General features: G+C 61.4%; 1 protein-coding gene across 4 annotated transcripts; it reads right to left on the bottom strand.

Annotated features, from left to right (window-relative positions):
- Positions 1-812: 812 nt before the first annotated feature.
- On the bottom strand, positions 813-10,524 carry PELI3 (pellino E3 ubiquitin protein ligase family member 3). 4 transcript variants are annotated; one of them, XM_028516156.2, is made up of 8 exons: positions 10,373-10,524; positions 9,060-9,212; positions 8,456-8,527; positions 6,047-6,176; positions 5,347-5,448; positions 4,350-4,544; positions 3,845-4,033; positions 813-2,493 (listed from the first exon to the last, which is right to left on the bottom strand). In XM_028516156.2, exons 2-8 carry the CDS (start codon positions 9,209-9,211, stop codon positions 1,924-1,926), a joined length of 1,410 nt encoding a protein of 469 aa, XP_028371957.1. In that variant the 5' UTR covers position 9,212; positions 10,373-10,524; the 3' UTR covers positions 813-1,923. The 4 variants fall into 4 exon arrangements, with proteins under 4 accessions (XP_028371957.1, XP_035885628.1, XP_028371958.1 ...); XM_036029735.1 differs by lacking the exon at positions 10,373-10,524 and adding an exon at positions 10,124-10,270; XM_028516157.2 differs by lacking the exon at positions 8,456-8,527.
- Positions 10,525-11,068: the final 544 nt, after the last annotated feature.

Raw genomic sequence — 11,068 nt, 5'->3', positions numbered from 1 at the left:
TTCTGAGTTCTCCCTGGGGTTGCGCCTGTGCCCTTTGCTCACCTCTCCTCCAGAGTCCGAGGTTGCCTCGTAGAAACGGGACCAGACTCTTTCCATTTGGTTCCCAACCAGGTCAGAAGAAGAAAAAAAAACCAAAAACACTGGGAAGAGTTGGATTCCTAGTTCTGTGTATGTAGGAGTTGCTACGCCCCATACCTACCCCTGAATCCCCAGCTGAGCTCCCCCATAGTGGCAGCGCAAGCGATGCTCTGGAATCAAGGCTGACCACACCCCCTCACCACGCAGGGGTGCCTCTGTCCTCTCAGCAGCCCCAGGCCTGGTCTGTGTGTCCTGGAGCCCGCCCCTCCCCTAGGAACCTGTGCTCCCTAAGGCAGCCGTCTTCCGCTGGGGACGATGCCCAGGTCAGGCTTGTATTCAGAGGCTCTTCTTCCGATTTTCCTATTCCCCAAACTTGTCTTCCAAGTTCACTCCCCCTAGGAATGGCCTGGGGGCAGACTGTGCAGCCCCCAGAGCTTGCCTTGGCTCTCAGGGCCTGGTGACACTTTGCCAAGATGAACAGGGAGCCAGGTCAGCCTTGGCTCCACGGCAACCACAGCCCACCAGGCCAACTCTAAGGAAAGCAGGACAGTGCAGTGCAGAAGAGGGCAGGTTCCGAGGGCCAGCGGGCAGCCCTGGATGCAGATCTGCCTTGGCCAATTTCTAGCAGTGGGACCTGGGGCATGTGCCCGAATCTCCCCATAAGAGGAAATGGTAACGCCTCCCTCCCTGGGTCGCTACGAGGATTAGATGACCAAGCCTCCGAGAAGCACAGCCCAGTCTCCAGTGGGTGCTCAATGAACATTGTTATTATTATCATTAGCACAGTGTGGGGCACAACGTGGGCACTCAGGAATGGTAGCCCTTGTATCACAGCCAACAATCCGGAACTACGAGTCCTCTCTCTTCCCTGGGCTCCTGACTGTCCACAAATGAGGCTCCGAATCCTCCATCCAGCACCTTCTCTGCCAGCACAGCCCCAGCCTCTTGCTCTAGCCTCCTTCCCACCCTCCTGCGGTCCCTGCTCCAGCCACTCGGAACCCCACTCGGTTCCCTGCTTACTGACCACGAGTCTGTGCCCTGCCTGTCCCTTCTGCCTCCAGCACCCTCCCCTTCCCGTGGGGGATTTCACCGAAGCTGAGCTCCTCTGAGCCTCCCCCGTGAACCCTTCCTCACTGTCCCGCCCGCCAGCGAGACCTGCACCACAGCCCCTGGCCGTTCCCCCGATCCCGGCACACAGGAAGCCACGCTGTCATTTGGGAATTCGATCTGTCGTCTGCTAGACTGCAAACTCTTCCAGGCAGTTTGTCTCCGTGTCCCCAGAACCCACTGGGCACGGAGTCCAGCGCACAGTGGGTGTCCGCAGATGCCGGTCCCAGCCTGCCGCCCACCCGTGACTGACTCAGGGGCCGGGGGCATGGCACACATGCGGGACGCGGGTTGGTGAGGGCAGCGGAGCAGCAAGGTTTATCGCGGACCCCGGGGATGGCAGCAGGGCGAGTATCTGAAACAGGGTGGGCAGGCTCAGGGCGCAGCCAGCCTGAACTGAGGGTCAGGGGCCCAGGGCTCCGTCACTCCCCCAGGGGCACAGTGTCAGCGGCGTGATGCGACACCCCAGGAGAGGCCAGAGCATGGGGGCGGGCTCCCCTCCGTCAGGCCAGGGCAGAGCTGGTGCTGAGGACCCCATCGTTCTGACTGGGGTGGAGGTCTCAGGGACACCTTTGGGGGCCAGAGTCACAAGGGGAGGGGCTCAGCCCATCCAGCGCGTCCATCTGGTGCGGCCACGTGCCAGCGGGCGGAGTCCCACATGCAGAGCTCCCTGTAGGCTGCAGGAGGTGGAGGCCCCGGGCGGGCGGGCGGGCGCGGCAGCAGGGGGCCCTGGGGAGCCTAGTCCAGTGGCCCCTGGAAAATGAGGCGGACGCAGCCGTGCTCGCCCGTGAGCCAGGCCCCACAAAAGGGGCAGGCGGCGTGGAAAGCGTGGGTGCCATGGGGCAGCGGCGTCTGGGCCCAGTAGCGGGCAGTCTTCTCAGAGCAGACGTGGCCGCAGGGTGCAAAGGCGTGGCTGGGAGGCCCAGGGTCCAGGCAGAGGCCGGCCTCCTGGCCCAGCCACAGGGGCACGTAGGGCCCCACAAGACGGCAGAGAGGACACTCGCGCTCCTGGGGGCCCCGCTCTCGCCGACAGCCCCAGCCGTGGTAGCCGTGGACGTGGCCGCAGCGAACGTAGACCCAGGGCTGCTGCTTGTCGGGGGCCGTGCGGCCACGGGCCGGGCTGGGGAAGGCCAGCGTGCTGAGGCCCACGGGGCACTGGGGCCGCGCGGCGTTCGCCTCCTGCCGCTGGGCCTCCAGCTGCTTCAGCGTGGGTGCCCGCAGCAGCCCCGCCGGCGTGCGCCACAGCAGCGTGGCCCCGCACAGGTCGATGAGGGAGCCGTCCTGCAGCACGTTGGACTCGCTCTCCACCTGCCAGGGGAGCAGAAGGGGCTCACTGCCCAAGGGGCCCCCGAGCCCCTACCATCACCGTAGGGCAGCTATCTCCCCAGCCTAGCCACCCGCCCACTCCACCGCACCTCCCTGGAGAGGAAGCTCCGGACCACCAGGGCAGGCTGGGGACTGGGACGAAGAAGGGAGGGATCGGGGTCGAGGACGGGGGCGGGCCAGGACGCCCGGTGGGAGGGCAGGCGGCTACTCCCAGGCACACGGTGTCCCGCACGCTCAGCAGAGCGTGGGCCTTGGTCACCTCATCTGTCAACCCGGGAGGGCTGGACTTAAACGGATTCTTTCTAAAATGTTTTCCCAGGCTCTTCCCTTAATGGCAGGGGCAGGACACTCTTCTCTCGGAAAACACTGGGGACAGGCCAAGGCAGCTGTCCCCAGGGGTGAGGCTGAAGCACCAAGTCTAGAAGCAGACATCCTGGGGGTTGGTGAATTCTGGCCTCACGGCTTCCTAACTCCGTGTCCCTGGCTCAACAACTCCACCTCTCGGCGTCTTCATTCCCTTACTCTGCAGACGGGTCCCACGTTCCTGCAGGCCAAGTGCTTCTCGGGATCAACCGGTGTAAACTTGGAACATGCTGGAACTCAGTGTGTACTAGTGAAACATTCACCCGCCTAGCCTTTGCAAACAGTATTTCCCCGGGACCTCCCAGTAGGACGGACCAGCTGGAAAGACAAGCCGCGCTCTCCCTGGGGCTCCGCCTCTGCCTGCCTGACGCGCTCACACCCAGGAAGGGCTCTCAGTGCACCCATTTGCCGGACGTGTGGCCACGTGACCTCAGCGAGCTCCGACCTCTGTCCAGGACCCTCTCAAGGCTCCTAACGTTAGTTCCCTGCTCGGGTGGTGCCGCGTGCGTGCAGCATTCCCCGTCGTCACCTGCGTCGGAGCTGCTCCGCGGACGCTCTCCCACTGGGAGAGGATAATGAAGCTCAACCCGGCTGAACGCGACAGACGCGTTACAAACTGCCGACACTTCAGGCTACAAACTGTTCACACAGGGGCCAAGTGTCACCCTCAGCAGAGGGTGTGATTTTTTTTTTAAGCTGCCGGCATCCCCCAAGCCGTTTGGAACCGCATGGGGTGTCTGTGGGTGCTCCACTTCCTACCACCCCGTGGCCGTCCACAGGGGCGACGCTGGGGGACACTAGCCTGGCTCCCTCCATGCAGCAAGTGACACACACCCCAGGGTGGAGCCTGCTGGGGCACCCTGCCGCAGGAGGACTGGAGATGTCTCCTGGCTCCTGCGGGGGGATGGGCAGACGTGGGGGGCCTGGGAAGGGCGTGGTGGGGAAGCAGGGATAGGAGGGCACCACCTACCAGCTTCCCCCGCTGCTGTGCCGAGCGGCTGTCCCTCAGCGTGTAGACATTCCCGCAGACCGAGATCTCCCGCCAGACGCCGGGGGCCGAGTCCTCTGAGAAGCCGCCCGCGGGGTGCATCACCAGGACCCCGTTGGTGGTTAAGCCGTCCATCAGGCCGTCGGGGGTCCGCCATTTGGCTGCCCGCTCCTGGGACCACATGTGGGATCGGACCATGTTACCAAGGGGCCCCCAGCAGGTCCTGAGCCAGGGGTGCCGCCCCTCTACCCTCCAGGTCAGAGGTGGCCCAGAGAGGACTCAGACTGGTGCTACCTGACCTTAGGCGTCATCTGACCTCTCTGAACCTCACCTGGCTCATTTGTGAAGTGGGGTGCGGATCCCTGCATCGGTCACAGTTATGATTACTGTGGGCTGGCCCGTGGACCTCAGAAGGCTGCTCCTCCCCAGCCTACCCCTCAGCTCGCTCCCAGAGGAAGCGCTGATCCCCGCCCGGGGGCTCACTCACTCCAAGGAAGATGTTGCTGGAGGCATCGAAGCCAGCGGCATAGATGCGGGCAGTGTAGGGCGGCCGGCGGTCGCACAGGATGCGGCAGGCATAGCGGGAGATGGTGCTCTGGGCAGACGGGCCCTCCGCCGCCCCTCCGCCAGGGGACGTGTCTGTCACCACAAAGTCAATCATGTTCTCCGTGGAGCGGCCGATCTGTGAGGAGGGGGAGGGCAGGCACGGGTGCTGTGTTGCGGGTCAACCCTGAGGTTCCTGCGCCCCAGGGCTCCCGGCAGCTGCTCCGCACACAGAGTCACCACAAGGAGGGGCAGCACCATCCCGAGCACCCAGGGGCTTCCAAGTCCGGTTTGCAAGGCCTGGGACTCCTCCTTCTTTCCCCCCAGAGGCCTGGGGAACACCGCACTCAATAAAAACTAACAGATTTGCTGATTCAACAGAGAAAGGGTGACGCCCAGGGTCCGGGAGTGTCACGTATCAGCAGCACAGAGTGCATTTTTACTGAGTGTTTACTGTCAGCCAGGCACCGTGCTACACGCTTTCTGTGCAGTGTCTCAGTTAATCCCCCCTACCATTCTGTGCGTGGGTACTCCTCTGCCCGGCCCCTCGGCCTCCGAGCCATGAGATGACCGAGGCCAGGAGAGGTGAGGCGGCTCTTGCCCAAAGTCGCCCAAAGGCAGTAACGGAGCTAGCGTCTGAATCCAGGGGGCGTGACTCACACACCGCACTCTGAACCCCTGAACTATGTGCCCTTCCACAGCTGGGGAGTCCTGTCTGGGGTCTGAATCTCGATATGGCTACTCCTTCCTGCACGGCTCTGGGAAGTCAACAGCCCTCGCTGCGATGTCCTGCTTCCCCATCCGAAGGGTGGTCGGCTGCACGAAGGGCCCCGCAGCACCTTCCCCGTGGCCTTGGGTCCTCCGACCTCACCCTGGGAGGCCTGAAGCGCCAAGCACTTCAGGCTGGTGGCCAGGAGGCCCGTGGAAGGGCCCGAGCATACCTGGAACATGTCTGTGTCACTGTCGTGTGTGTACTCAACTATGACCGAGTGGCTCCGGGACAGTGTGTACGAGATGCTGTGCTGGCCCCGGTTACTCAGAGCCTGGAGGGGAGAAAGGGGAAGTTACTTCCCAGGACGCACGGCTGAGAGATGTGTGAGCCTTTGAGCTGGAAGCTGGAGCCCGAGGCCGGCGGCCACTCCGGGGGAAGGGTGGCTCCCCACTCTGGGGAGGGCGTAGTGTGCAGCTGGCCCTTTATACAGGGTGCCCTTTACTTGTTCCCTCTGGCCACCCCAGCAAGGAGGCACGATTGTCATTCCCACTGTACAGCCGAGAGCACTGCGTGCAGCTCGGGGAGAAGACACTGGCCGAGAGTCGCAGACCCGGAAACAGCAGAGCCCCGATTCTAACCCAGAGGCTTTTCCTTTGTCATTACTGTGACCGTCACATCCCCTCTCTGAGCCCCGGCTGCCTCTAGAATGATGCTGATCGTTCCCATCCAAAGGGATGGGGCCTGGGGGTCAAGGAAATGCACTGCAAACTGTAAAGGACAGCGCAGGCTGCAAAGGCTCTCCCATCAGCACCATTTCCCTGGCAGCCCAAGAGGCAGCGTGAAAAGGTACAGGGGGCTCCCCGGCTCTGGTGGGGCTTGGGCAGGGAGGGAGGGGCCGGCGCCCTGGTGTGCTGGGACGCGCCACTTGCCTTGGAGACGAGGGGCGTGGAGATGTGGTGCATGACGTCTGGCTTCACTCCGTTGGCATGTGGCCGGCGGCTCAGTGCCAGGCGGCTTCGCCGGCGGCCCTTGTCCCCACTGGACAGACACCCGTTGTAGCTGTGGATATGGGGAGTTAAGAAGAAAAGGTTGAAGGAGAGAGAGAACAAGCGAGCCCTTGAAAGACTAGGAGGAACCGCCAACTTCTGGGCATCCCCTACCTTGATACACATGCCCTAGATCCACCCAAACCGGAAGACCCTTGTATACATCCAATCGGTGCCTCTGGGAGGTGGGCTGGGGTCCGAACACCTTCAGAAGAACTTTCGTTCAATTAACCAGTGTATGCTGAACCCCTGGGCTGCACCCAGCCACGTGCTGGGCGCTGGGGTGGCAGAGGGGACGCGCCACAGGTCGGCTCTGTGCCCTAGCGGTAGCGGAAGGAGGTCCTCAGCGTTCCAAGGAAACCGGCCGCCACGTGCCAGGACTCAGACACAAGTCAAGTGCTCCACAGGCCCAGGGGCAGGAGAAGAGAATTCTGGCCCCACATCAGGTGTCTAGAGCGGGAACACCTATGCTGGGCCTCGAGGAACTGGGAAGGAGTCACCTGTAGCAGACTGTTATTTATGGCATCACAAGTACTACTGGGAACCAGAGCGACACAGAGAGGAAAACCAACGCACACAGCCACAACCTCCATTCACATTGAAATTCTACCCTCCTTCCCGGCTCTCATCCGGGGGAACGATGCGGAAGCCAAGGACGGGGTGAGTCACAGCCTGCCCACAGCCGTGTACTGGGGCCTCCCGTGGTTCCCGGTGCTCCACGCTCCTAATTACCTAATGGGATCTGTGCAATGTCCTGCCAGGCAAGAATCTTTCTTCCCATTTTCCGGATGAGGAAAGTTGAGGCTCAGGGAGGTAAAATGACTTGCCTGAGGTCCCAGGCTAGTAAGTTGAAAAGTCCAGATTTGAACTCGGGTCTGTCCAACTCCAGCCTGTCTTGCAGAAACCCTTGTGGAGGGAAGGCTCACTCCGAGCAAAGGCCCTGAGGCCGGCAGAGTCTGGTGAGAACAGGGAGGGCTGACTCGGGTGGTGAAGTGCAATAGTAGGCAAAGAGGGGGTGAGAACGCCCCCGGAAACCAGGCTGAGGAGTCTGGACTTCTTCTGTGAGCAGTGGGGAGCAACGGAAGGTCTGACAGAATTAAGAGCTGCCCAATACAGCCGAGGACCCCTTGGATCAGACTCTTCTGGTGAGCTGGTTACAATACAGACTCCCTGGCCCCACTCATGGAGATTCTGATTCTGCAGGTTTGGGATGGCCCTGCCACTGGGTGCCTTCAAGTGAGCTCCCAAGGGGGCTCTGAGGTACAGCCAGCGTGGGCTTCACTGCTATGCAGAGGACCACCAGCTGTCCGGAGGGCCTGGCCCTCGGGGCTTCGCTCTCCCCCATCCGTGGTTCCACCCTCAGCTGCAAAGCCAGCCCTGCCTCCGGGACACCGAGCAGCTGCTATTCCCATGCAAGTACCCTCAGAGAGACATCACTCTCCCTCTAGGAAGCTCCTTCCACAGGTGGGGGTGGGGCAGTTCAGGACGGGGCCTGGCTGAAACCACAGCTTGTCTATTTGCCACACCACCTCCATACAATGGGGCTAATTTATCAGGGCCTGCCTCGTGGGTTCATTGTGAGAACTAAATGACATAAAGCATTTAAAATTGCTTGGCATAGAGTTTGGCTTATATACAGAAAATCCTTGATAAATGTTAGCTATTATTATTATTACCTTTTTATCCTCACCTGAGGATATTTTTTCCATGCTTTTAGAGAAAGAGGAAGGAAGAGAGAGAGGAACAGAGAGAGAGGCGTTGGTTGCCTTCTTGTGCACGCCTCGACCAGGGATTGAACCCGAAGCCTGGGTATGTGCCCTGACTGGGAATGGAACCCGTGACCTTCCTATCCACAGGATGAAGCTCCAACCCACTGTGCCACGCTGGCCAGGGCTATTATTTTTTTTTTTAAGAAAGTACACAGCGTGTACATGTCAACAAGCAAGTAGCCACTATTATTTTTACAAAATCACCATAATGGTAACACAGCCTATCAGGTGTTTGCTCCAGGGCAGATGGCAGAGACGAAGGCCAAGAGGAAGGATGAACGGGAGAGGGAGAGGGACCTGTGTGTGGGGGAAGTGTGAAGAGGGAGCTGCAGGGTTCCTGGTCAGGCAGAAACCAGGAGGAAGTGAGGTCTACCCAGCCTCGGACTCACATTGCCTCCTTTCCCCTGGTCTCAGTTTGCTCATCTGTAGCCTGAGCACCAGCGGTGGCTCAGTGCAAGCGCACTGAGACCACTAGACCGAGAGTGAGAAAGGCCTGGGTCCAAATCCCAGCCCTGCCACTTACCAGCTGTGTGCCCTTGGACCAGCCACTTCCCCTCTCTGAGCCTCGGTTTCCTCACCTCCTTCCTCACAGCATCTTTGTGAAGATTGAAATGAAACAATGTCCATGACAGGGCTTGGCACAGGCCTGCCTCCCAGGACACTCGGTACGTGCCAGGCGCCGTTCTACGTGTTTACAGAGATCACCTCATTAATGAACCCTCTGAGGTGTCCTCATCCCTGTTTGTAAAAGGGGGAGACGAAGGCACGGGGAAGCCAAACAACTGGCAAAGGCAGGATGTGAACCTCGCGGTTTTGACGAGGCACCAGAATCCTTAACGTCAGTCCACACACACACACACACACACACACTTTACGAAAGGCAGCGGTGTTAGTGCTTTCTGGTTAGAAACTGAGGTGGGCGATTCAGAGCTCTCGCAGTCAATTATGAAAAATGGGAAGATGCAATAACGACTATGAATTAAGGAGGGCTTGGTCAACCCTGTCTCTCAGCTGGGAAGGTAAGGAGGGACAAAGAGCAGAAGAAGGTGGAGAGAACCGGGGCCCTCGGTCTGATCGCCCCGGGGGGGTGCCTGGTGCCCCGCCCCACCTGGACCAGGGACGCTCACCCCAGGACGATGAGTTCACCATACTTGATGGGTTCCTCGCCTGGCTGCGCGTCTTCACCAGGAGAAGAGAGGACGCAAGAGCCCTGATTCCCAGGGCGCTGGAGGTCTGAGGTTCGGGGGGACCCCACTTCAGGATTTCCTTCCAGCACCATCCTGGGCAAAATGGGAGAGGAGAAAAATAATTTTGCAGCCTCTCACCCCAACCCTCCTCAGGGCCAGATCTGGCCTGCTCTGCAGGGCCACCTAGGCTAAAGCCAGGATGACCTTTCACCGCCTCTGTTGCTATGGCAACACTTCACCTCTGCCTCTCCTAAACTGCCCTGGGTTGCTGGGATACCAGGGAAGGAAGTTGATAGGTGGGATGGAACCAAGAGGGAAAAGCCACACAAGAGTCAGAAAATGTAGTGGGGCCAGAGGAACGAAACAACTTGGGGTGGCCAGAGGCTTCCCTTTTGACCATGACCCCAGTCTGGGATGTTCTTGGAAGAGGGGCACCCTAGGAGTTGGGGGCCCTTGCTCCTTATCTCAGACTCAGTGCCTGGGTTTCGCTCTCAGCCACAGCACCTCTAAGTAACCCTTCTGTCAGGTTCTTGGAACCTGTCTGCCCTTCTTAATCTTCCTGCCTCTTTGCAGGTCTGGCCTCTGTCTGTCTGTCTGTCTGTCTCTTTCCTCAATGACTCTCCGCCCTTCCCACCTCTGTCCTCTTCCCCATCTCTCTTCCCACCTTCTTCCCCATCTTCGCTTGTCTGGCCAGCTCCACCTTCCTATCCATCTGCCTCAGTCTCCCCATCTTGGCCTCGCCCTGCGGGCAGGCCTCTGGGCCCCTCCCGGGTGCGCGCCCCTTTTCTCCCTCAGGTGTCTGTCTGCAGTCCCCGGGCTGCCCGGGTCTCCGGAGGCCTGTGGGGGCGGCGCTCCCCCCTCCAGCTCCGGCTGCAGCAGAACCCGTCTCCGCAGGAAGCCTGTTTGGAAAACATCCCCGCGCAGGAGGGACTGCGCCGGGGCAGGCCAGCGCCCCGGGCCCGGGGCAGGCACAATGACGGCCCAGCGCATACGCAGATACACACCCGGCGGCCCCTCGACACAAACACGCGCGTGCACGCACAGTCCCGCACAGCCCCAGCCCCGCGAGCGGTGCCAGGACGTGTGGAAAGCCCACCCTGGCCCCGCAATAGCAGCCGTTAGCGCCCAAACAGCTTCGGGCGCGCGCCCTCGAACCCACTCGCTCAGCCACCCCCAGACGCGCAAACACGCCCCCCGCGCCCGCCAGGGCCCGCCCGGCGCAGCCCCCGCCCCTTCCGCCCCGGCGGCCTCACCTGGCCGCGCTCCTGGGTCCGTTCGGCGCCGCTCTCCCCGCGCCTCGCCCCTGCTCGGCCCCGGAGCCGCTGCGGCGGGATGGGCCCGGCCCGCGGCGGCTCCGCGCTGCCTCGTCACAGGGACACCCCGGGCTGAGGGAGGGGGACAAGCGCTAACCTCCACGCTCCACCCTCTGTACCGCTGCCCCGCCCCGATGGCCCCGCCTCCAGAAGAGCCCCGCCCCACTTTAGACTCCTCCCCCTTGCGGCGAGGCTTAACCCTAACTGTCTGAGCCCCGCCCCTCTGGTAACACCACGCCCCTGTGCCGACCCCGCCCCCAGCACTGGAAGCCCCACCCACCGCTGTCTCCAGGAGTCGGCCGACTACTGTTGCGGATTCGGGGACTCCTGGATACCCCAGTTCGGGCTCCACAGATCCCGCTATCATTTCTGGGGATCCCGGGTTCTCCCAGGGGCCCACCCTCCTCCATCGCAGTCTAGGGCCTTCATGCTGGGCAGGAGGCCCCTTTCCCCCACCTTAGGCCAGGGACTCTCCACCTCCCTCCCGAGACCCCGCCTTCCACGTGGGGAACCCGCAGGATTAGAAGAGAAAGCGGGGGCGGGAAGGAGAGCGAGAAGGAAAACACTAGAGGAGGCGGAGGAGGGGGTGTGCGTCAGCAGGGAAGCCGCGGAAAGCGGCTGCATTTGACTGGAGTC

This window comes from Phyllostomus discolor, chromosome 6, assembly GCF_004126475.2.
Source record: "Phyllostomus discolor isolate MPI-MPIP mPhyDis1 chromosome 6, mPhyDis1.pri.v3, whole genome shotgun sequence".
Classification (NCBI taxonomy): domain Eukaryota; kingdom Metazoa; phylum Chordata; class Mammalia; order Chiroptera; family Phyllostomidae; genus Phyllostomus; species Phyllostomus discolor.
The sequence above is the reverse complement of the archived record's forward strand: the minus strand, read 5'-3'. Positions and strand labels throughout refer to the sequence as shown.